This window comes from Oncorhynchus masou, unplaced genomic scaffold, assembly GCF_036934945.1.
Source record: "Oncorhynchus masou masou isolate Uvic2021 unplaced genomic scaffold, UVic_Omas_1.1 unplaced_scaffold_181, whole genome shotgun sequence".
NCBI classification, from domain to species: domain Eukaryota; kingdom Metazoa; phylum Chordata; class Actinopteri; order Salmoniformes; family Salmonidae; genus Oncorhynchus; species Oncorhynchus masou.
In genome coordinates, this window is record NW_027016550.1 from 1,778,179 (window position 1) to 1,801,632 (window position 23,454).

Below are 23,454 nucleotides of genomic sequence, written 5' to 3' on the forward strand. Positions count from 1 at the left end.
GGGGTTTTACGACAGTTGTTTTACGACTGCTGTCGTTGACAGGCGCGGAATTTGTAAAATCAATAACATCACATTTATCTGCCGTTTTTACCAACCCTTTTAGTTGGCAAAATAGTTTTAAAACTATTTATTTATTAGCAGATTGGGTCCACGCTAATGCACGTTACATTGTACATTGTGTTTAAGTGATCAGGAAAATTGTAAGGTTAAGCTTCGGCATGTAAACTTAGTTTCAGGGTTGAAGTTTGACATGATTTAGCTAGCTTACTCCTATCAAGCTAACTGACCCTGTGAGATCTGGACAGTTTTATGTTGTGTCAATCTGTTGGATCATTCAAAATAACAGTTTGTAACAACGCTTCAGGAGTTATATTGACTAATGTTAGCTGGGCACGACGTGTGTGTAACGTTATGATAAGTGTAGGTCCAACGCGCCCTGGCTAGGCTAGGCTAGCTATGCTGATACATCATCTGACTAGGGCTCTGTTCACATCCGGACGACCGTTAACGTTACGGCTCCAGGTCCACAGGGGGTTTAGCGTCACCGGACAGAAGAGGACAGACTCCCCGGGAGACATGATCCGGAGGACTCCGATCAAACGGGTTCTCTGTGTGGCGGAGAAGAATGACGCGGCCAAAGGCATCGCGGAGATCATGTCCGACGGCAGAGCGAGGAGGGTGGGTCGGTGTGTGAGAGAGATGGTTTTTATCAGTACATGGGACGATTGTCTGTTTATCTCAGCTTCCAGCTGGCTTCCCATGACACAATGTCTCACATCAACAGGGTGTGATTCTCTGTTTATTGTTTCTGGCTGTCTGTCTATAATAAACTGTCTGTGTTTCAGAGTGAGGGGCTGTCTGTCTATAATAAACTGTCTGTGTTTCAGAGTGAGGGGCTGTCTGTCTATAATAAACTGTCTGTGTTTCAGAGTGAGGGGCTGTCTGTGTTTCAGAGTGAGGGGCTGTCTGTCTATAATAAACTGTCTGTGTTTCAGAGTGAGGGGCTGTCTGTCTATAATAAACTGTCTGTGTTTCAGAGTGAGGGGCTGTCTGTCTATAATAAACTGTCTGTGTTTCAGAGTGAGGGGCTGTCTGTCTATAATAAACTGTCTGTGTTTCAGAGTGAGGGGCTGTCTGTCTATAATAAACTGTCTGTGTTTCAGAGTGAGGGGCTGTCTGTCTATAATAAACTGTCTGTGTTTCAGAGTGAGGGGCTGTCTGTCTATAATAAACTGTCTGTGTTTCAGAGTGAGGGGCTGTCTGTCTATAATAAACTGTCTGTGTTTCAGAGTGAGGGGCTGTCTGTCTATAATAAACTGTCTGTGTTTCAGAGTGAGGGGCTGTCCGTCTATAATAAACTGTCTGTGTTTCAGAGTGAGGGGCTGTCTGTCTATAATAAACTGTCTGTGTTTCAGAGTGAGGGGCTGTCTGTCTATAATAAACTGTCTGTTTCAGAGTGAGGGGCTGTCCGTCTATAATAAACTGTCTGTGTTTCAGAGTGAGGGGCTGTCCGTCTATAATAAACTGTCTGTGTTTCAGAGTGAGGGGCTGTCTGTCTATAATAAACTGTCTGTGTTTCAGAGTGAGGGGCTGTCTGTCTATAATAAACTGTCTGTGTTTCAGAGTGAGGGGCTGTCTGTCTATAATAAACTGTCTGTGTTTCAGAGTGAGGGGCTGTCCGTCTATAATAAACTGTCTGTTGTCTGTGTTTCAGAGTGAGGGGCTGTCTGTCTATAATAAACTGTCTGTGTTTCAGAGTGAGGGGCTGTCTGTCTATAATAAACTGTCTGTTGTCTGTGTTTCAGAGTGAGGGGCTGTCTGTCTATAATAAACTGTCTGTTGTCTGTGTTTCAGAGTGAGGGGCTGTCTGTCTATAATAAACTGTCTGTGTTTCAGAGTGAGGGGCTGTCTGTCTATAATAAACTGTCTGTGTTTCAGAGTGAGGGGCTGTCTGTCTATAATAAACTGTCTGTGTTTCAGAGTGAGGGGCTGTCTGTCTATAATAAACTGTCTGTGTTTCAGAGTGAGGGGCTGTCTGTCTATAATAAACTGTCTGTGTTTCAGAGTGAGGGGCTGTCCGTCTATAATAAACTGTCTGTGTTTCAGAGTGAGGGGCTGTCTGTCTATAATAAACTGTCTGTGTTTCAGAGTGAGGGGCTGTCTGTCTATAATAAACTGTCTGTGTTTCAGAGTGAGGGGCTGTCTGTCTATAATAAACTGTCTGTGTTTCAGAGTGAGGGGCTGTCTGTCTATAATAAACTGTCTGTGTTTCAGAGTGAGGGGCTGTCTGTCTATAATTAACTGTCTGTTGTCTGTGTTTCAGAGTGAGGGGCTGTCTGTCTATAATAAACTGTCTGTGTTTCAGAGTGAGGGGCTGTCTGTCTATAATAAACTGTCTGTGTTTCAGAGTGAGGGGCTGTCTGTCTATAATAAACTGTCTGTGTTTCAGAGTGAGGGGCTGTCCGTCTATAATAAACTGTCTGTGTTTCAGAGTGAGGGGCTGTCTGTCTATAATAAACTGTCTGTGTTTCAGAGTGAGGGGCTGTCTGTCTATAATAAACTGTCTGTGTTTCAGAGTGAGGGGCTGTCTGTCTATAATAAACTGTCTGTGTTTCAGAGTGAGGGGCTGTCTGTCTATAATAAACTGTCTGTGTTTCAGAGTGAGGGGCTGTCTGTCTATAATAAACTGTCTGTGTTTCAGAGTGAGGGGCTGTCTGTCTATAATAAACTGTCTGTGTTTCAGAGTGAGGGGCTGTCTGTCTATAATTAACTGTCTGTTGTCTGTGTTTCAGAGTGAAGGGCTGTCTGTCTATAATAAACTGTCTGTGTTTCAGAGTGAGGGGCTGTCTGTCTATAATAAACTGTCTGTGTTTCAGAGTGAGGGGCTGTCTGTCTATAATAAACTGTCTGTGTTTCAGAGTGAGGGGCTGTCTGTCTATAATAAACTGTCTGTGTTTCAGAGTGAGGGGCTGTCCGTCTATAATAGACTGTCTGTGTTTCAGAGTGAGGGGCTGTCTGTCTATAATAAACTGTCTGTGTTTCAGAATGAGGGGCTGTCTGTCTATAATAAACTGTCTGTGTTTCAGAGTGAGGGGCTGTCTGTCTATAATAAACTGTCTGTGTTTCAGAGTGAGGGGCTGTCTGTCTATAATAACCTGTCTGTGCTGTCTGTCTATAATAAACTGTCTGTGTTTCAGAGTGAGGGGCTGTCTGTCTATAATAAACTGTCTGTGTTTCAGAGTGAGGGGCTGTCTGTCTATAATAAACTGTCTGTGTTTCAGAGTGAGGGGCTGTCTGTCTATAATAAACTGTCTGTGTTTCAGAGTGAGGGGCTGTCTGTCTATAATAAACTGTCTGTGTTTCAGAGTGAGGGGCTGTCTGTCTATAATAAACTGTCTGTGTTTCAGAGTGAGGGGCTGTCTGTCTATAATAAACTGTCTGTGTTTCAGAGTGAGGGGCTGTCTGTCTATAATAAACTGTCTGTGTTTCAGAGTGAGGGGCTGTCTGTCTATAATAAACTGTCTGTTGTCTGTGTTTCAGAGTGAGGGGCTGTCCGTCTATAATAAACTGTCTGTGTTTCAGAGTGAGGGGCTGTCTGTCTATAATAAACTGTCTGTGTTTCAGAGTGAGGGGCTGTCTGTCTATAATTAACTGTCTGTTGTCTGTGTTTCAGAGTGAGGGGCTGTCCGTCTATAATAAACTCTATGAGTATGAATACAACCTGTTTGGAAGGGTAAGTAGCAGCAACACTACTCCTGCTCTATCCCAGGTGTGTTTGGGATTTGGTGGTGGCTCATTGTGTGTGTGTGTGTGTCTGTGTGTGTGTGTGTGTGTGTGTGTGTGTCCCTACAGAATGTGACGGTGTGTATGACGTCAGTGTCAGGTCATCTGTTGGGTCTGGAGTTCAAGGCTCAGTTCCAGAAATGGTGAGATTTACGACTTCTGTCATCGTACGACACCTAGAGTGCTCTCTCTGTGTGTAACTGTGTGTGTGTGTGTGTGTGTGTGTGTGTGTGTGTGTGTGTAACTGTGTGTGTGTGTGTGTGTGTGTGTGTATGTGAGTGTGTAACTGTGTGTGTGTGTGTGTGTGTGTGTGTCCAGGCACAGCTGTAATCCTGTCCTGCTGTTTGATGCTGAGGTGGAGAAGTATTGTCCTGAGAACTTTGTTCAGATCAAGGTAGTCTAGTTTAACGTACTGTTACTGTCTTCTGTCTCTAACTGTTACTGTCTTCTGTCTCTAACTGTTACTGTCTTCTGTCTCTAACTGTTACTGTCTTCTGTCTCTGACTGTTACTGTCTTCTGTCTCTAACTGTTACTGTCTTCTGTCTCTAACTGTTACTGTCTTCTGTCTCTAACTGTTACTGTCTTCTGTCTCTAACTGTTACTGCCTTCTGTTACTGTCTTCTGTCTCTAACTGTTACTGTCTTCTGTCTCTAACTGTTACTGTCTTCTGTCTCTAACTGTTACTGCCTTCTGTTACTGTCTTCTGTCTCTAACTGTTACTGTCTTCTGTCTCTAACTGTTACTGTCTTCTGTCTCTGACTGTTACTGTCTTCTGTCTCTAACTGTTACTGTCTTCTGTCTCTAACTGTTACTGTCTTCTGTCTCTGTTACTGTCTTCTGTCTCTAACTGTTACTGTCTTCTGTCTCTAACTGTTACTGTCTTCTGTCTCTAACTGTTACTGTCTTCTGTTACTGTCTTCTGTCTCTAACTGTTACTGTCTTCTGTCTCTAACTGTTACTGTCTTCTGTCTCTAACTGTTACTGTCTTCTGTTACTGTCTTCTGTCTCTAACTGTTACTGTCTTCTGTCTCTAACTGTTATTGTCTTCTGTCTCTGACTGTTACTGTCTTCTGTCTCTAACTGTTACTGTCTTCTGTCTCTAACTGTTACTGTCTTCTGTCTCTAACTGTTACTGTCTTCTGTCTCTAACTGTTACTGTCTTCTGTCTCTAACTGTTACTGTCTTCTGTCTCTAACTGTTACTGTCTTCTGTCTCTGACTGTTACTGTCTTCTGTCTCTAACTGTTACTGTCTTCTGTCTCTAACTGTTACTGTCTTCTGTCTCTAACTGTTACTGTCTTCTGTCTCTAACTGTTACTGTCTTCTGTCTCTAACTGTTACTGTCTTCTGTCTCTAACTGTTACTGTCTTCTGTCTCTAACTGTTACTGTCTTCTGTCTCTAACTGTTACTGTCTTCTGTCTCTAACTGTTACTGTCTTCTGTCTCTAACTGTTACTGTCTTCTGTTACTGTCTTCTGTCTCTAACTGTTACTGTCTTCTGTCTCTAACTGTTACTGTCTTCTGTCTCTAACTGTTACTGTCTTCTGTCTCTAACTGTTACTGTCTTCTGTCTCTAACTGTTACTGTCTTCTGTCTCTAACTGTTACTGTCTTCTGTCTCTAACTGTTACTGTCTTCTGTCTCTAACTGTTACTGTCTTCTGTCTCTAACTGTTACTGTCTTCTGTCTCTAACTGTTACTGTCTTCTGTCTCTAACTGTTACTGTCTTCTGTCTCTAACTGTTACTGTCTTCTGTCTCTAACTGTTACTGTCTTCTGTCTCTAACTGTTACTGTCTTCTGTCTCTAACTGTTACTGTCTTCTGTCTCTAACTGTTACTGTCTTCTGTCTCTAACTGTTACTGTCTTCTGTCTCTAACTGTTACTGTCTTCTGTCTCTAACTGTTACTGTCTTCTGTCTCTAACTGTCTTCTGTCTCTAACTGTTACTGTCTTCTGTCTCTAACTGTTACTGTCTTCTGTCTCTAACTGTTACTGTCTTCTGTCTCTAACTGTTACTGTCTTCTGTCTCTAACTGTTACTGTCTTCTGTCTCTAACTGTTACTGTCTTCTGTTACTGTCTTCTGTCTCTAACTGTTACTGTCTTCTGTCTCTAACTGTTACTGTCTTCTGTTACTGTCTTCTGTCTCTAACTGTTACTGTCTTCTGTCTCTAACTGTTACTGTCTTCTGTCTCTAACTGTTACTGTCTTCTGTCTCTAACTGTTACTGTCTTCTGTCTCGTACTGTTACTGTCTTCTGTCTCTGACTGTTACTGTCTTCTGTCTCTAACTGTTACTGTCTTCTGTCTCTAACTGTTACTGTCTGTTACTGTCTCTGTCTCTAACTGTTACTGTCTTCTGTCTCTAACTGTTACTGTCTTCTGTCTCTAACTGTTACTGTCTTCTGTCTCTAACTGTTACTGTCTTCTGTCTCGTCTCGTACTGTTACTGTCTTCTGTCTCTGACTGTTACTGTCTTCTGTCTCTAACTGTTACTGTCTTCTGTCTCTAACTGTTACTGTCTTCTGTCTCTAACTGTTACTGTCTTCTGTCTCTAACTGTTACTGTCTTCTGTCTCTAACTGTTACTGTCTTCTGTTACTGTCTTCTGTCTCTAACTGTTACTGTCTTCTGTCTCTAACTGTTATTGTCTTCTGTCTCTGACTGTTACTGTCTTCTGTCTCTAACTGTTACTGTCTTCTGTCTCTAACTGTTACTGTCTTCTGTCTCTAACTGTTACTGTCTTCTGTCTCTGACTGTTACTGTCTTCTGTCTCTAACTGTTACTGTCTTCTGTCTCGTACTGTTACTGTCTTCTGTCTCTAACTGTTACTGTCTTCTGTCTCTAACTGTTACTGTCTTCTGTCTCTAACTGTTACTGTCTTCTGTCTCTGACTGTTACTGTCTTCTGTCTCTGACTGTTACTGTCTTCTGTCTCTGACTGTTACTGTCTTCTGTCTCTAACTGTTACTGTCTTCTGTCTCTAACTGTTACTGTCTTCTGTCTCTAGCTGTTACTGTCTTCTGTCTCTAACTGTTACTGTCTTCTGTCTCTAACTGTTACTGTCTTCTGTCTCTAACTGTTACTGTCTTCTGTCTCTAACTGTTACTGTCTTCTGTCTCTAACTGTTACTGTCTTCTGTTACTGTCTTCTGTCTCTAACTGTTACTGTCTTCTGTTACTGTCTTCTGTTACTGTCTTCTGTCTCTAACTGTTACTGTCTTCTGTCTCTAACTGTTACTGTCTTCTGTTACTGTCTTCTGTCTCTAACTGTTACTGTCTTCTGTCTCTAACTGTTACTGTCTTCTGTCTCGTACTGTTACTGTCTTCTGTCTCTGACTGTTACTGTCTTCTGTCTCTAACTGTTACTGTCTTCTGTCTCTGACTGTTACTGTCTTCTGTCTCTAACTGTTACTGTCTTCTGTTACTGTCTTCTGTCTCTAACTGTTACTGTCTTCTGTCTCTAACTGTTACTGTCTTCTGTTACTGTCTTCTGTCTCTAACTGTTACTGTCTTCTGTCTCTAACTGTTACTGTCTTCTGTCTCTGACTGTTACTGTCTTCTGTCTCTAACTGTTACTGTCTTCTGTCTCTAACTGTTACTGTCTTCTGTCTCTAACTGTTACTGTCTTCTGTCTCTAACTGTTACTGTCTTCTGTCTCGTACTGTTACTGTCTTCTGTCTCTGACTGTTACTGTCTTCTGTCTCTAACTGTTACTGTCTTCTGTCTCGTACTGTTACTGTCTTCTGTCTCGTACTGTTACTGTCTTCTGTCTCTAACTGTTACTGTCTTCTGTCTCTAACTGTTACTGTCTTCTGTCTCTAACTGTTACTGTCTTCTGTCTCTGACTGTTACTGTCTTCTGTCTCTAACTGTTACTGTCTTCTGTCTCGTACTGTTACTGTCTTCTGTCTCTAACTGTTACTGTCTTCTGTCTCTAACTGTTACTGTCTTCTGTCTCTAACTGTTACTGTCTTCTGTCTCTGACTGTTACTGTCTTCTGTCTCTGACTGTTACTGTCTTCTGTCTCTGACTGTTACTGTCTTCTGTCTCTAACTGTTACTGTCTTCTGTCTCTAACTGTTACTGTCTTCTGACTGTTACTGTCTTCTGTCTCTAACTGTTACTGTCTTCTGTCTCGTACTGTTACTGTCTTCTGTCTCTAACTGTTACTGTCTTCTGTCTCTAACTGTTACTGTCTTCTGTCTCTAACTGTTACTGTCTTCTGTCTCTGACTGTTACTGTCTTCTGTCTCTAACTGTTACTGTCTTCTGTTACTGTCTTCTGTTACTGTCTTCTGTCTCTAACTGTTACTGTCTTCTGTCTCTAACTGTTACTGTCTTCTGTTACTGTCTTCTGTCTCTAACTGTTACTGTCTTCTGTCTCTAACTGTTACTGTCTTCTGTCTCGTACTGTTACTGTCTTCTGTCTCTGACTGTTACTGTCTTCTGTCTCTAACTGTTACTGTCTTCTGTCTCTAACTGTTACTGTCTTCTGTCTCTGACTGTTACTGTCTTCTGTCTCTAACTGTTACTGTCTTCTGTTACTGTCTTCTGTCTCTAACTGTTACTGTCTTCTGTCTCTAACTGTTACTGTCTTCTGTTACTGTCTTCTGTCTCTAACTGTTACTGTCTTCTGTCTCTAACTGTTACTGTCTTCTGTCTCTGACTGTTACTGTCTTCTGTCTCTAACTGTTACTGTCTTCTGTCTCTAACTGTTACTGTCTTCTGTCTCTAACTGTTACTGTCTTCTGTCTCTAACTGTTACTGTCTTCTGTCTCGTACTGTTACTGTCTTCTGTCTCTGACTGTTACTGTCTTCTGTCTCTAACTGTTACTGTCTTCTGTCTCTAACTGTTACTGTCTTCTGTCTCTAACTGTTACTGTCTTCTGTCTCTAACTGTTACTGTCTTCTGTCTCTAACTGTTACTGTCTTCTGTTACTGTCTTCTGTCTCTAACTGTTACTGTCTTCTGTCTCTAACTGTTATTGTCTTCTGTCTCTGACTGTTACTGTCTTCTGTCTCTAACTGTTACTGTCTTCTGTCTCTAACTGTTACTGTCTTCTGTCTCTAACTGTTACTGTCTTCTGTCTCTGACTGTTACTGTCTTCTGTCTCTAACTGTTACTGTCTTCTGTCTCGTACTGTTACTGTCTTCTGTCTCTAACTGTTACTGTCTTCTGTCTCTAACTGTTACTGTCTTCTGTCTCTAACTGTTACTGTCTTCTGTCTCTGACTGTTACTGTCTTCTGTCTCTGACTGTTACTGTCTTCTGTCTCTAACTGTTACTGTCTTCTGTCTCTAACTGTTACTGTCTTCTGTCTCTAACTGTTACTGTCTTCTGTCTCTAACTGTTACTGTCTTCTGTCTCTAGCTGTTACTGTCTTCTGTCTCTAACTGTTACTGTCTTCTGTCTCTAACTGTTACTGTCTTCTGTCTCTAACTGTTACTGTCTTCTGTCTCTAACTGTTACTGTCTTCTGTTACTGTCTTCTGTCTCTAACTGTTACTGTCTTCTGTTACTGTCTTCTGTTACTGTCTTCTGTCTCTAACTGTTACTGTCTTCTGTCTCTAACTGTTACTGTCTTCTGTTACTGTCTTCTGTCTCTAACTGTTACTGTCTTCTGTCTCTAACTGTTACTGTCTTCTGTCTCGTACTGTTACTGTCTTCTGTCTCTGACTGTTACTGTCTTCTGTCTCTAACTGTTACTGTCTTCTGTCTCTAACTGTTACTGTCTTCTGTCTCTGACTGTTACTGTCTTCTGTCTCTAACTGTTACTGTCTTCTGTCTCTAACTGTTACTGTCTTCTGTCTCTAACTGTTACTGTCTTCTGTCTCTAACTGTTACTGTCTTCTGTCTCTAACTGTTACTGTCTTCTGTCTCTAACTGTTACTGTCTTCTGTCTCTGACTGTTACTGTCTTCTGTCTCTGACTGTTACTGTCTTCTGTCTCTAACTGTTACTGTCTTCTGTCTCTGACTGTTACTGTCTTCTGTCTCTGACTGTTACTGTCTTCTGTCTCTAACTGTTACTGTCTTCTGTCTCTAACTGTTACTGTCTTCTGTCTCTAACTGTTACTGTCTTCTGTCTCTAACTGTTACTGTCTTCTGTCTCTGACTGTTACTGTCTTCTGTCTCTGACTGTTACTGTCTTCTGTCTCTAACTGTTACTGTCTTCTGTCTCTAACTGTTACTGTCTTCTGTCTCTAACTGTTACTGTCTTCTGTCTCGTACTGTTACTGTCTTCTGTCTCTGACTGTTACTGTCTTCTGTCTCTAACTGTTACTGTCTTCTGTCTCTAACTGTTACTGTCTTCTGTCTCTAACTGTTACTGTCTTCTGTCTCTGACTGTTACTGTCTTCTGTCTCTGACTGTTACTGTCTTCTGTCTCTAACTGTTACTGTCTTCTGTCTCTAACTGTTACTGTCTTCTGTCTCTAACTGTTACTGTCTTCTGTCTCGTACTGTTACTGTCTTCTGTCTCTGACTGTTACTGTCTTCTGTCTCTAACTGTTACTGTCTTCTGTCTCTGACTGTTACTGTCTTCTGTCTCTAACTGTTACTATCTTCTGTCTCTAACTGTTACTGTCTTCTGTCTCTAACTGTTACTGTCTTCTGTCTCTAACTGTTACTGTCTTCTGTCTCAAACTGTTACTATCTTCTGTCTCTAACTGTTACTGTCTTCTGTTACTGTCTTCTGTCTCAAACTGTTACTGTCTTCTGTCTCAAACTGTTACTGTCTTCTGTCTCAAACTGTTACTGTCTTCTGTCTCAAACTGTTACTGTCTTCTGTCTCTAACTGTTACTGTCTTCTGTCTCTAACTGTTACTGTCTTCTGTCTCTAACTGTTACTGTCTTCTGTCTCTAACTGTTACTGTCTTCTGTCTCGTACTGTTACTGTCTTCTGTTACTGTCTTCTGTCTCTAACTGTTACTGTCTTCTGTTACTGTCTTCTGTTACTGTCTTCTGTCTCTAACTGTTACTGTCTTCTGTCTCTAACTGTTACTGTCTTCTGTTACTGTCTTCTGTCTCTAACTGTTACTGTCTTCTGTCTCTAACTGTTACTGTCTTCTGTCTCGTACTGTTACTGTCTTCTGTCTCTGACTGTTACTGTCTTCTGTCTCTAACTGTTACTGTCTTCTGTCTCTAACTGTTACTGTCTTCTGTCTCTGACTGTTACTGTCTTCTGTCTCTAACTGTTACTGTCTTCTGTCTCTAACTGTTACTGTCTTCTGTCTCTAACTGTTACTGTCTTCTGTTACTGTCTTCTGTCTCTAACTGTTACTGTCTTCTGTCTCTAACTGTTATTGTCTTCTGTCTCTGACTGTTACTGTCTTCTGTCTCTAACTGTTACTGTCTTCTGTCTCTAACTGTTACTGTCTTCTGACTCTAACTGTTACTGTCTTCTGTTACTGTCTTCTGTCTCTAACTGTTACTGTCTTCTGTCTCTAACTGTTACTGTCTTCTGTCTCGTACTGTTACTGTCTTCTGTCTCTGACTGTTACTGTCTTCTGTCTCTAACTGTTACTGTCTTCTGTCTCTAACTGTTACTGTCTTCTGTCTCTGACTGTTACTGTCTTCTGTCTCTAACTGTTACTGTCTTCTGTTACTGTCTTCTGTCTCTAACTGTTACTGTCTTCTGTCTCTAACTGTTACTGTCTTCTGTCTCTGACTGTTACTGTCTTCTGTCTCTAACTGTTACTGTCTTCTGTCTCTAACTGTTACTGTCTTCTGTCTCTAACTGTTACTGTCTTCTGTCTCTAACTGTTACTGTCTTCTGTCTCGTACTGTTACTGTCTTCTGTCTCTGACTGTTACTGTCTTCTGTCTCTAACTGTTACTGTCTTCTGTCTCTAACTGTTACTGTCTTCTGTCTCTAACTGTTACTGTCTTCTGTCTCTAACTGTTACTGTCTTCTGTTACTGTCTTCTGTCTCTAACTGTTACTGTCTTCTGTCTCTAACTGTTATTGTCTTCTGTCTCTGACTGTTACTGTCTTCTGTCTCTAACTGTTACTGTCTTCTGTCTCTAACTGTTACTGTCTTCTGTCTCTAACTGTTACTGTCTTCTGTCTCTGACTGTTACTGTCTTCTGTCTCTAACTGTTACTGTCTTCTGTCTCTAACTGTTACTGTCTTCTGTCTCTAACTGTTACTGTCTTCTGTCTCTAACTGTTACTGTCTTCTGTCTCTAACTGTTACTGTCTTCTGTCTCTGACTGTTACTGTCTTCTGTCTCTGACTGTTACTGTCTTCTGTCTCTAACTGTTACTGTCTTCTGTCTCTAACTGTTACTGTCTTCTGTCTCTAACTGTTACTGTCTTCTGTCTCTAACTGTTACTGTCTTCTGTCTCTAGCTGTTACTGTCTTCTGTCTCTAACTGTTACTGTCTTCTGTCTCTAACTGTTACTGTCTTCTGTCTCTAACTGTTACTGTCTTCTGTCTCTAACTGTTACTGTCTTCTGTTACTGTCTTCTGTCTCTAACTGTTACTGTCTTCTGTTACTGTCTTCTGTTACTGTCTTCTGTCTCTAACTGTTACTGTCTTCTGTCTCTAACTGTTACTGTCTTCTGTTACTGTCTTCTGTCTCTAACTGTTACTGTCTTCTGTCTCTAACTGTTACTGTCTTCTGTCTCGTACTGTTACTGTCTTCTGTCTCTGACTGTTACTGTCTTCTGTCTCTAACTGTTACTGTCTTCTGTCTCTAACTGTTACTGTCTTCTGTCTCTGACTGTTACTGTCTTCTGTCTCTAACTGTTACTGTCTTCTGTCTCTAACTGTTACTGTCTTCTGTCTCTAACTGTTACTGTCTTCTGTCTCGTACTGTTACTGTCTTCTGTCTCGTACTGTTACTGTCTTCTGTCTCGTACTGTTACTGTCTTCTGTCTCTGACTGTTACTGTCTTCTGTCTCTAACTGTTACTGTCTTCTGTCTCTAACTGTTACTGTCTTCTGTCTCTGACTGTTACTGTCTTCTGTCTCTGACTGTTACTGTCTTCTGTCTCTAACTGTTACTGTCTTCTGTCTCTAACTGTTACTGTCTTCTGTCTCTAACTGTTACTGTCTTCTGTCTCTAACTGTTACTGTCTTCTGTCTCTGACTGTTACTGTCTTCTGTCTCTGACTGTTACTGTCTTCTGTCTCTAACTGTTACTGTCTTCTGTCTCTAACTGTTACTGTCTTCTGTCTCTAACTGTTACTGTCTTCTGTCTCGTACTGTTACTGTCTTCTGTCTCTGACTGTTACTGTCTTCTGTCTCTAACTGTTACTGTCTTCTGTCTCTAACTGTTACTGTCTTCTGTCTCTAACTGTTACTGTCTTCTGTCTCTAACTGTTACTGTCTTCTGTCTCTAACTGTTACTGTCTTCTGTCTCTAACTGTTACTGTCTTCTGTCTCAAACTGTTACTATCTTCTGTCTCTAACTGTTACTGTCTTCTGTTACTGTCTTCTGTCTCAAACTGTTACTGTCTTCTGTCTCAAACTGTTACTGTCTTCTGTCTCAAACTGTTACTGTCTTCTGTCTCAAACTGTTACTGTCTTCTGTCTCAAACTGTTACTGTCTTCTTCTGTCTCTAACTGTTACTGTCTTCTGTCTCTAACTGTTACTGTCTTCTGTCTCTAACTGTTACTGTCTTCTGTCTCTAACTGTTACTGTCTTCTGTCTCGTACTGTTACTGTCTTCTGTTACTGTCTTCTGTCTCTAACTGTTACTGTCTTCTGTTACTGTCTTCTGTTACTGTCTTCTGTCTCTAACTGTTACTGTCTTCTGTCTCTAACTGTTACTGTCTTCTGTTACTGTCTTCTGTCTCTAACTGTTACTGTCTTCTGTCTCTAACTGTTACTGTCTTCTGTCTCGTACTGTTACTGTCTTCTGTCTCTGACTGTTACTGTCTTCTGTCTCTAACTGTTACTGTCTTCTGTCTCTAACTGTTACTGTCTTCTGTCTCTGACTGTTACTGTCTTCTGTCTCTAACTGTTACTGTCTTCTGTCTCTAACTGTTACTGTCTTCTGTCTCTAACTGTTACTGTCTTCTGTTACTGTCTTCTGTCTCTAACTGTTACTGTCTTCTGTCTCTAACTGTTATTGTCTTCTGTCTCTGACTGTTACTGTCTTCTGTCTCTAACTGTTACTGTCTTCTGTCTCTAACTGTTACTGTCTTCTGTCTCTAACTGTTACTGTCTTCTGTCTCTGACTGTTACTGTCTTCTGTCTCTAACTGTTACTGTCTTCTGTCTCGTACTGTTACTGTCTTCTGTCTCTAACTGTTACTGTCTTCTGTCTCTAACTGTTACTGTCTTCTGTCTCTAACTGTTACTGTCTTCTGTCTCTGACTGTTACTGTCTTCTGTCTCTGACTGTTACTGTCTTCTGTCTCTAACTGTTACTGTCTTCTGTCTCTAACTGTTACTGTCTTCTGTCTCTAACTGTTACTGTCTTCTGTCTCTAACTGTTACTGTCTTCTGTCTCTAGCTGTTACTGTCTTCTGTCTCTAACTGTTACTGTCTTCTGTCTCTAACTGTTACTGTCTTCTGTCTCTAACTGTTACTGTCTTCTGTTACTGTCTTCTGTCTCTAACTGTTACTGTCTTCTGTTACTGTCTTCTGTTACTGTCTTCTGTCTCTAACTGTTACTGTCTTCTGTCTCTAACTGTTACTGTCTTCTGTTACTGTCTTCTGTCTCTAACTGTTACTGTCTTCTGTCTCTAACTGTTACTGTCTTCTGTCTCGTACTGTTACTGTCTTCTGTCTCTGACTGTTACTGTCTTCTGTCTCTAACTGTTACTGTCTTCTGTCTCTAACTGTTACTGTCTTCTGTCTCTGACTGTTACTGTCTTCTGTCTCTAACTGTTACTGTCTTCTGTTACTGTCTTCTGTCTCTAACTGTTACTGTCTTCTGTCTCTAACTGTTACTGTCTTCTGTCTCTAACTGTTACTGTCTTCTGTCTCTAACTGTTACTGTCTTCTGTCTCTGACTGTTACTGTCTTCTGTCTCTAACTGTTACTGTCTTCTGTCTCTAACTGTTACTGTCTTCTGTCTCTAACTGTTACTGTCTTCTGTCTCTAACTGTTACTGTCTTCTGTCTCGTACTGTTACTGTCTTCTGTCTCTGACTGTTACTGTCTTCTGTCTCTAACTGTTACTGTCTTCTGTCTCTAACTGTTACTGTCTTCTGTCTCTAACTGTTACTGTCTTCTGTCTCTAACTGTTACTGTCTTCTGTCTCTAACTGTTACTGTCTTCTGTCTCTAACTGTTACTGTCTTCTGTCTCTAACTGTTACTGTCTTCTGTCTCTAACTGTTACTGTCTTCTGTCTCTAACTGTTACTGTCTTCTGTCTCTAACTGTTACTGTCTTCTGTCTCTGACTGTTACTGTCTTCTGTCTCTAACTGTTACTGTCTTCTGTCTCTAACTGTTACTGTCTTCTGTCTCTAACTGTTACTGTCTTCTGTCTCTAACTGTTACTGTCTTCTGTCTCTAACTGTTACTGTCTTCTGTCTCTAACTGTTACTGTCTTCTGTCTCTAACTGTTACTGTCTTCTGTCTCTAACTGTTACTGTCTTCTGTCTCTAACTGTTACTGTCTTCTGTCTCTAACTGTTACTGTTACTGTCTTCTGTCTCTAACTGTTACTGTCTTCTGTTACTGTCTTCTGTTACTGTCTTCTGTCTCTAACTGTTACTGTCTTCTGTCTCTAACTGTTACTGTCTTCTGTTACTGTCTTCTGTCTCTAACTGTTACTGTCTTCTGTCTCTAACTGTTACTGTCTTCTGTCTCGTCTGTTACTGTCTTCTGTCTCTGACTGTTACTGTCTTCTGTCTCTAACTGTTACTGTCTTCTGTCTCTAACTGTTACTGTCTTCTGTCTCTGACTGTTACTGTCTTCTGTCTCTAACTGTTACTGTCTTCTGTTACTGTCTTCTGTCTCTAACTGTTACTGTCTTCTGTAACTGTTACTGTCTTCTGTTACTGTCTTCTGTCTCTAACTGTTACTGTCTTCTGTCTCTAACTGTTACTGTCTTCTGTCTCTGACTGTTACTGTCTTCTGTCTCTCTGTCTTCTGTCTCTAACTGTTACTGTCTTCTGTCTCTAACTGTTACTGTCTTCTGTCTCTAACTGTTACTGTCTTCTGTCTCTAACTGTTACTGTCTTCTGTCTTACTGTCTTCTGTCTCTACTGTTACTGTCTTCTGTCTTCTGTCTCTAACTGTTACTGTCTTCTGTCTCTAACTGTTACTGTCTTCTGTCTCTAACTGTTACTGTCTTCTGTCTCTAACTGTTACTGTCTTCTGTCTCTAACTGTTACTGTCTTCTGTTACTGTCTTCTGTCTCTAACTGTTACTGTCTTCTGTCTCTAACTGTTATTGTCTTCTGTCTCTGACTGTTACTGTCTTCTGTCTCTAACTGTTACTGTCTTCTGTCTCTAACTGTTACTGTCTTCTGTCTCTAACTGTTACTGTCTTCTGTCTCTAACTGTTACTGTCTTCTGTCTCTAACTGTTACTGTCTTCTGTCTCTAACTGTTACTGTCTTCTGTCTCTAACTGTTACTGTCTTCTGTCTCTAACTGTTACTGTCTTCTGTCTCTGACTGTTACTGTCTTCTGTCTCTAACTGTTACTGTCTTCTGTCTCTAACTGTTACTGTCTTCTGTCTCTGAACTGTCTTCTGTTACTGTCTTCTGTCTCTGACTGTTACTGTCTTCTGTCTCTCTGTTACTGTCTTCTGTCTCTCTGTTACTGTCTTCTGTCTCTAACTGTTACTGTCTTCTGTCTCTAACTGTTACTGTCTTCTGTCTCTAACTGTTACTGTCTTCTGTCTCTAACTGTTACTGTCTTCTGTCTCTAACTGTTACTGTCTTCTGTCTCTAACTGTTACTGTCTTCTGTCTCTAACTGTTACTGTCTTCTGTCTCTAACTGTTACTGTCTTCTGTCTCTGACTGTTACTGTCTTCTGTCTCTAACTGTTACTGTCTTCTGTCTCTAACTGTTACTGTCTTCTGTCTCTAACTGTTACTGTCTTCTGTCTCTAACTGTTACTGTCTTCTGTCTCTAACTGTTACTGTCTTCTGTCTCTAACTGTTACTGTCTTCTGTCTCTAACTGTTACTGTCTTCTGTCTCTAACTGTTACTGTCTTCTGTCTCTAACTGTTACTGTCTTCTGTCTCTAACTGTTACTGTCTTCTGTCTCTGTCTTAACTGTTACTGTCTTCTGTCTCTAACTGTTACTGTCTTCTGTCTCTAACTGTTACTGTCTTCTGTCTCTAACTGTTACTGTCTTCTGTCTCTAACTGTTACTGTCTTCTGTCTCAAACTGTTACTGTCTTCTGTCTCAAACTGTTACTGTCTTCTGTCTCAAACTGTTACTGTCTTCTGTCTCAAACTGTTACTGTCTTCTGTCTCAAACTGTTACTGTCTTCTGTCTCAAACTGTTACTGTCTTCTGTCTCTAACTGTTACTGTCTTCTGTCTCTAACTGTTACTGTCTTCTGTCTCTAACTGTTACTGTCTTCTGTTACTGTCTTCTGTTACTGTCTTCTGTCTCTAACTGTTACTGTCTTCTGTCTCTAACTGTTACTGTCTTCTGTTACTGTCTTCTGTCTCTAACTGTTACTGTCTTCTGTCTCTAACTGTTACTGTCTTCTGTCTCGTACTGTTACTGTCTTCTGTCTCTGACTGTTACTGTCTTCTGTCTCTAACTGTTACTGTCTTCTGTCTCTAACTGTTAACTGTTACTGTCTTCTGTCTCTAACTGTTAACTGTTACTGTCTTCTGTCTCTAACTGTTACTGTCTTCTGTCTCTAACTGTTACTGTCTTCTGTCTCTAACTGTTACTGTCTTCTGTCTCTAACTGTTACTGTCTTCTGTCTCTAACTGTTACTGTCTTCTGTCTCTAACTGTTACTGTCTTCTGTCTCGTACTGTTACTGTCTTCTGTCTCTGACTGTTACTGTCTTCTGTCTCTAACTGTTACTGTCTTCTGTTACTGTCTTCTGTCTCTAACTGTTACTGTCTTCTGTCTCTAACTGTTACTGTCTTCTGTCTCTAACTGTTACTGTCTCTAACTGTTAATGTCTTCTGTCTCTAACTGTTACTGTCTTCTGTCTCTAACTGTTACTGGCTTCTGTCTCTAACTGTTACTGGCTTCTGTCTCTAACTGTTACTGGCTTCTGTCTCTAACTGTTAATGTCTTCTGTCTCTAACTGTTACTGTCTTCTGTCTCTAACTGTTACTGTCTTCTGTTACTGTCTTCTGTCTCAAACTGTTACTGTCTTCTGTCTCAAACTGTTACTGTCTTCTGTCTCAAACTGTTACTATCTTCTGTCTCTAACTGTTACTGTCTTCTGTTACTGTCTTCTGTCTCAAACTGTTACTGTCTTCTGTCTCAAACTGTTACTGTCTTCTGTCTCTAACTGTTACTGTCTTCTGTCTCTAACTGTTACTGTTTTCTGTCTCTAACTGTTACTGTCTTCTGTCTCTAACTGTTACTGTCTTCTGTCTCTAACTGTTACTGTCTCTAACTGTTAATGTCTTCTGTCTCTAACTGTTACTGTCTTCTGTCTCTAACTGTTACTGTCTTCTGTCTCTAACTGTTACTGTCTTCTGTCTCTAACTGTTACTGTCTTCTGTCTCTAACTGTTAATGGCTTCTGTCTCTAACTGTTAATGTCTTCTGTCTCTAACTGTTACTGTCTTCTGTCTCTAACTGTTACTGTCTTCTGTTACTGTCTTCTGTCTCTAACTGTTACTGTCTTCTGTTTCTAACTGTTACTGTCTTCTGTTACTGTCTTCTGTCTCAAACGGTTACTGTCTTCTGTCTCAAACGGTTACTGTCTTCTGTCTCAAACTGTTACTGTCTTCTGTCTCAAACGGTTACTGTCTTCTGTCTCAAACTGTTACTGTCTTCTGTCTCAAACTGTTACTGTCTTCTGTCTCTAACTGTTACTGTCTTCTGTCTCTAACTGTTACTGTCTTCTGTCTCCAACTGTTACTGTCTTCTGTCTCAAACGGTTACTGTCTTCTGTCTCAAACTGTTACTGTCTTCTGTCTCAAACTGTTACTGTCTTCTGTCTCAAACGGTTACTGTCTTCTGTCTCAAACTGTTACTGTCTTCTGTCTCAAACTGTTACTGTCTTCTGTCTCTAACTGTTACTGTCTTCTGTCTCTAACTGTTACTGTCTTCTGTCTCCAACTGTTACTGTCTTCTGTCTTGAAATGTTAGTGTGGTTCTCTGACACTTCCTTTGATTGGACTCATTGGCATGTTGTTCAATGCTGCAATCATGCACTGACATAGAAAGAGTTTCTGAAAGAGTTTCTGGAAGACAGAGAAAGAGTTTCTGAGAGTTTCTGAAAGACAGAGAAAGAGTTTCTGAGAGTTTCTGAAAGACAGAGAAAGAGTTTCTGAGAGTTTCTGAGAGTTTCTGGAAGACAGAGAAAGAGTTTCTGGAAGACAGAGAAAGAGTTTCTGAGAGACAGAGAAAGAGTTTCTGAGAGTTTCTGAGAGACAGAGAAAGAGTTTCTGAGAGTTTCTGAGAGACAGAGAAAGAGTTTCTGAGAGACAGAGAAAGAGTTTCTGAGAGACAGAGAAAGAGTTTCTGAGAGTTTCTGAGAGACAGAGAAAGAGTTTCTGAAAGAGTTTCTGAGAGTTTCTGGAAGACAGAGAAAGAGTTTCTGAGAGTTTCTGCAAGACAGAGAAAGAGTTTCTGCAAGACAGAGAAAGAGTTTCTGCAAGACAGAGAAAGAGTTTCTGAGAGACAGAGAGAGTTTCTGAGAGTTTCTGAGAGACAGAGAAAGAGTGTCTGAGAGTTTCTGAAAGACAGAAAGAGTTTCTGAGAGTTTCTGAAAGAGTTTCTGAGAGTTTCTGAGAGTTTCTGAAAGAGTTTCTGAGAGTTTCTGAGAGTTTCTGAAAGAGTTTTTGAGAGTTTCTGGAAGACAGAGAAAGAGTTTCTGGAAGACAGAGAAAGAGTTTCTGGAAGACAGAGAAAGAGTTTCTGGAAGACAGAGAAAGAGTTTCTGAGAGTTTCTGGAAGACAGAGAAAGAGTTTCTGAGAGTTTCTGAGAGACAGAGAAAGAGTTTCTGAGAGTTTCTGAGAGACAGAGAAAGAGTTTCTGGGAGTTTCTGGAAGACAGAGAAAGAGTTTCTGAGAGTTTCTGAGAGACAGAGAAAGAGTTTCTGAGAGACAGAGAAAGAGTTTCTGAGAGACAGAGAAAGAGTTTCTGAGAGTTTCTGAGAGACAGAGAAAGAGTTTCTGAGAGTTTCTGGAAGACAGAGAAAGAGTTTCTGAGAGACAGAGAAAGAGTTTCTGAGAGTTTCTGGGAGACAGAGAAAGAGTTTCTGAGAGTTTCTGGAAGACAGAGAAAGAGTTTCTGAGAGTTTCTGAGAGACAGAGAAAGAGTTTCTGAGAGTTTCTGAGAGACAGAGAAAGAGTTTCTGAGAGTTTCTGAGAGACAGAGAAAGAGTTTCTGAGAGTTTCTGAAAGACAGAGAAAGAGTTTCTGAGAGACAGAGAAAGAGTTTCTGAGAGTTTCTGAGAGACAGAGAAAGAGTTTCTGAGAGTTTCTGAGAGTTTCTGAGAGACAGAGAAAGAGTTTCTGAGAGACAGAGAAAGAGTTTCTGAGAGACAGAGAAAGAGTTTCTGAGAGACAGAGAAAGAGTTTCTGAGAGACAGAGAAAGAGTTTCTGAGAGTTTCTGAGAGACAGAGAAAGAGTTTCTGGGAGACAGAGAAAGAGTTTCTGAGAGTTTCTGGAAGACAGAGAAAGAGTTTCTGAGAGTTTCTGGAAGACAGAGAAAGAGTTTCTGAGAGTTTCTGAGAGACAGAGAAAGAGTTTCTGAGAGTTTCTGAAAGACAGAGAAAGAGTTTCTGAGAGTTTCTGAGAGTTTCTGAGAGACAGAGAAAGAGTTTCTGAGAGTTTCTGAGAGTTTCTGAGAGACAGAGAAAGAGTTTCTGAGAGACAGAGAAAGAGTTTCTGAGAGACAGAGAAAGAGTTTCTGGAAGACAGAGAAAGAGTTTCTGAGAGTTTCTGAGAGACAGAGAAAGAGTTTCTGAGAGTTTCTGAAAGACAGAGAAAGAGTTTCTGAGAGTTTCTGAGAGACAGAGAAAGAGTTTCTGAGAGACAGAGAAATAGTTTCTGAGAGTTTCTGAGAGACAGAGAAAGAGTTTCTGAGAGTTTCTGAAAGACAGAGAAAGAGTTTCTGAGAGTTTCTGAGAGACAGAGAAAGAGTTTCTGAGAGACAGAGAAAGAGTTTCTGAGAGACAGAGAAAGAGTTTCTGAGAGTTTCTGAGAGACAGAGAAAGAGTTTCTGAGAGTTTCTGGAAGACAGAGAAAGAGTTTCTGAGAGACAGAGAAAGAGTTTCTGAGAGTTTCTGGGAGACAGAGAAAGAGTTTCTGAGAGTTTCTGGAAGACAGAGAAAGAGTTTCTGAGAGTTTCTGAGAGACAGAGAAAGAGTTTCTGAGAGTTTCTGAGAGACAGAGAAAGAGTTTCTGGGAGTTTCTGGAAGACAGAGAAAGAGTTTCTGGGAGTTTCTGGAAGACAGAGAAAGAGTTTCTGAGAGTTTCTGAGAGACAGAGAAAGAGTTTCTGAGAGTTTCTGAGAGACAGAGAAAGAGTTTCTGAGAGTTTCTGAAAGACAGAGAAAGAGTTTCTGAGAGACAGAGAAAGAGTTTCTGAGAGTTTCTGAGAGACAGAGAAAGAGTTTCTGAGAGTTTCTGAGAGTTTCTGAGAGACAGAGAAAGAGTTTCTGAGAGACAGAGAAAGAGTTTCTGAGAGACAGAGAAAGAGTTTCTGAGAGTTTCTGAGAGTTTCTGAGAGACAGAGAAAGAGTTTCTGAGAGACAGAGAAAGAGTTTCTGAGAGACAGAGAAAGAGTTTCTGAGAGACAGAGAAAGAGTTTCTGAGAGTTTCTGAGAGACAGAGAAAGAGTTTCTGAGAGTTTCTGGAAGACAGAGAAAGAGTTTCTGAGAGTTTCTGAGAGACAGAGAAAGAGTTTCTGAGAGACAGAGAAAGAGTTTCTGAGAGTTTCTGAGAGACAGAGAAAGAGTTTCTGAGAGACAGAGAAAGAGTTTCTGAGAGTTTCTGAGAGACAGAGAAAGAGTTTCTGAGAGACAGAGAAAGAGTTTCTGAGAGACAGAGAAAGAGTTTCTGAGAGACAGAGAAAGAGTTTCTGAGAGACAGAGAAAGAGTTTCTGAGAGTTTCTGAGAGACAGAGAAAGAGTTTCTGGGAGACAGAGAAAGAGTTTCTGAGAGTTTCTGGAAGACAGAGAAAGAGTTTCTGAGAGTTTCTGGAAGACAGAGAAAGAGTTTCTGAGAGTTTCTGAGAGACAGAGAAAGAGTTTCTGAGAGTTTCTGAAAGACAGAGAAAGAGTTTCTGAGAGTTTCTGAGAGTTTCTGAGAGACAGAGAAAGAGTTTCTGAGAGTTTCTGAGAGTTTCTGAGAGACAGAGAAAGAGTTTCTGAGAGACAGAGAAAGAGTTTCTGAGAGACAGAGAAAGAGTTTCTGGAAGACAGAGAAAGAGTTTCTGAGAGTTTCTGAGAGACAGAGAAAGAGTTTCTGAGAGTTTCTGAAAGACAGAGAAAGAGTTTCTGAGAGTTTCTGAGAGACAGAGAAAGAGTTTCTGAGAGACAGAGAAATAGTTTCTGAGAGTTTCTGAGAGACAGAGAAAGAGTTTCTGAGAGTTTCTGAAAGACAGAGAAAGAGTTTCTGAGAGTTTCTGAGAGACAGAGAAAGAGTTTCTGAGAGACAGAGAAAGAGTTTCTGAGAGACAGAGAAAGAGTTTCTGAGAGTTTCTGAGAGACAGAGAAAGAGTTTCTGAGAGTTTCTGGAAGACAGAGAAAGAGTTTCTGAGAGACAGAGAAAGAGTTTCTGAGAGTTTCTGGGAGACAGAGAAAGAGTTTCTGAGAGTTTCTGGAAGACAGAGAAAGAGTTTCTGAGAGTTTCTGAGAGACAGAGAAAGAGTTTCTGAGAGTTTCTGAGAGACAGAGAAAGAGTTTCTGAGAGTTTCTGAAAGACAAGATTCCGAAAACAGAAACGAACAAGCTTCTCTGTCTGATGTGTGTGTAACCTTGTCTCTCTGTGTGTGTGTGTCTCTCCCTGTGGGTGTGTGTGTCTTGCTGTGTGTCTGTGTGTGTGTGTCTCGCCCTGTGTGTCTCTGTGTGTGTGTCTCGCCCTGTGTGTGTGTGTGGGTGTGTGTGTCTCGCTGTGTGTCTCTGTGTGTCTCCTAGCGGACCCTAGAGAGAGAGGTGAGTCAGTGCCAGGCGCTTGTCATCTGGACAGATTGTGACAGAGAGGGAGAGAACATCGGCTTTGAGGTGATAGACGTCTGCAAAGCAGGTACACACACACACACACACACACACACACACACACACACACACACACACACACACACTGCATCCTTATGTAATACATGTATCACTAGCCACTTTAACTATGCCACTTTGTTTACATACTCATCTCATATGTATATACTGTACTCGATACCATCTACTGTATCTTGCCTATGCTGCTCTGTACCATCACTCACTCATATATCCTTATGTACATATTCTTTATCCACTGTGTATAAGACAGTAGTTTTGGGAATTGTTAGTTAGATTACTTGTTGGTTATTACTGCATTGTCGGAACTAGAAGCACAAGCATTTCGCATTAACATCTGCTAACCATGTGCATGTGACAAATAAAATTTTATTTGACACACACACACAC

General features: G+C 40.9%; 1 protein-coding gene across 1 annotated transcript in view; it reads left to right on the forward strand.

Moving 5' to 3' along the window:
* Positions 1-8: 8 nt before the first annotated feature.
* Positions 9-23,454, forward strand: part of LOC135538756 (DNA topoisomerase 3-alpha-like) — a 95,697-nt gene continuing 72,251 nt past the window's right edge. Inside the window, exons 1-5 of the mRNA XM_064964663.1 lie at positions 9-678; positions 3,674-3,733; positions 3,853-3,926; positions 4,102-4,177; positions 22,969-23,077. Of these exons, the coding sequence (XP_064820735.1) occupies positions 457-678; positions 3,674-3,733; positions 3,853-3,926; positions 4,102-4,177; positions 22,969-23,077 (541 nt within the window). The 5' untranslated portion in view covers positions 9-456. The remainder of the gene's footprint in view (positions 679-3,673; positions 3,734-3,852; positions 3,927-4,101; positions 4,178-22,968; positions 23,078-23,454) is intronic.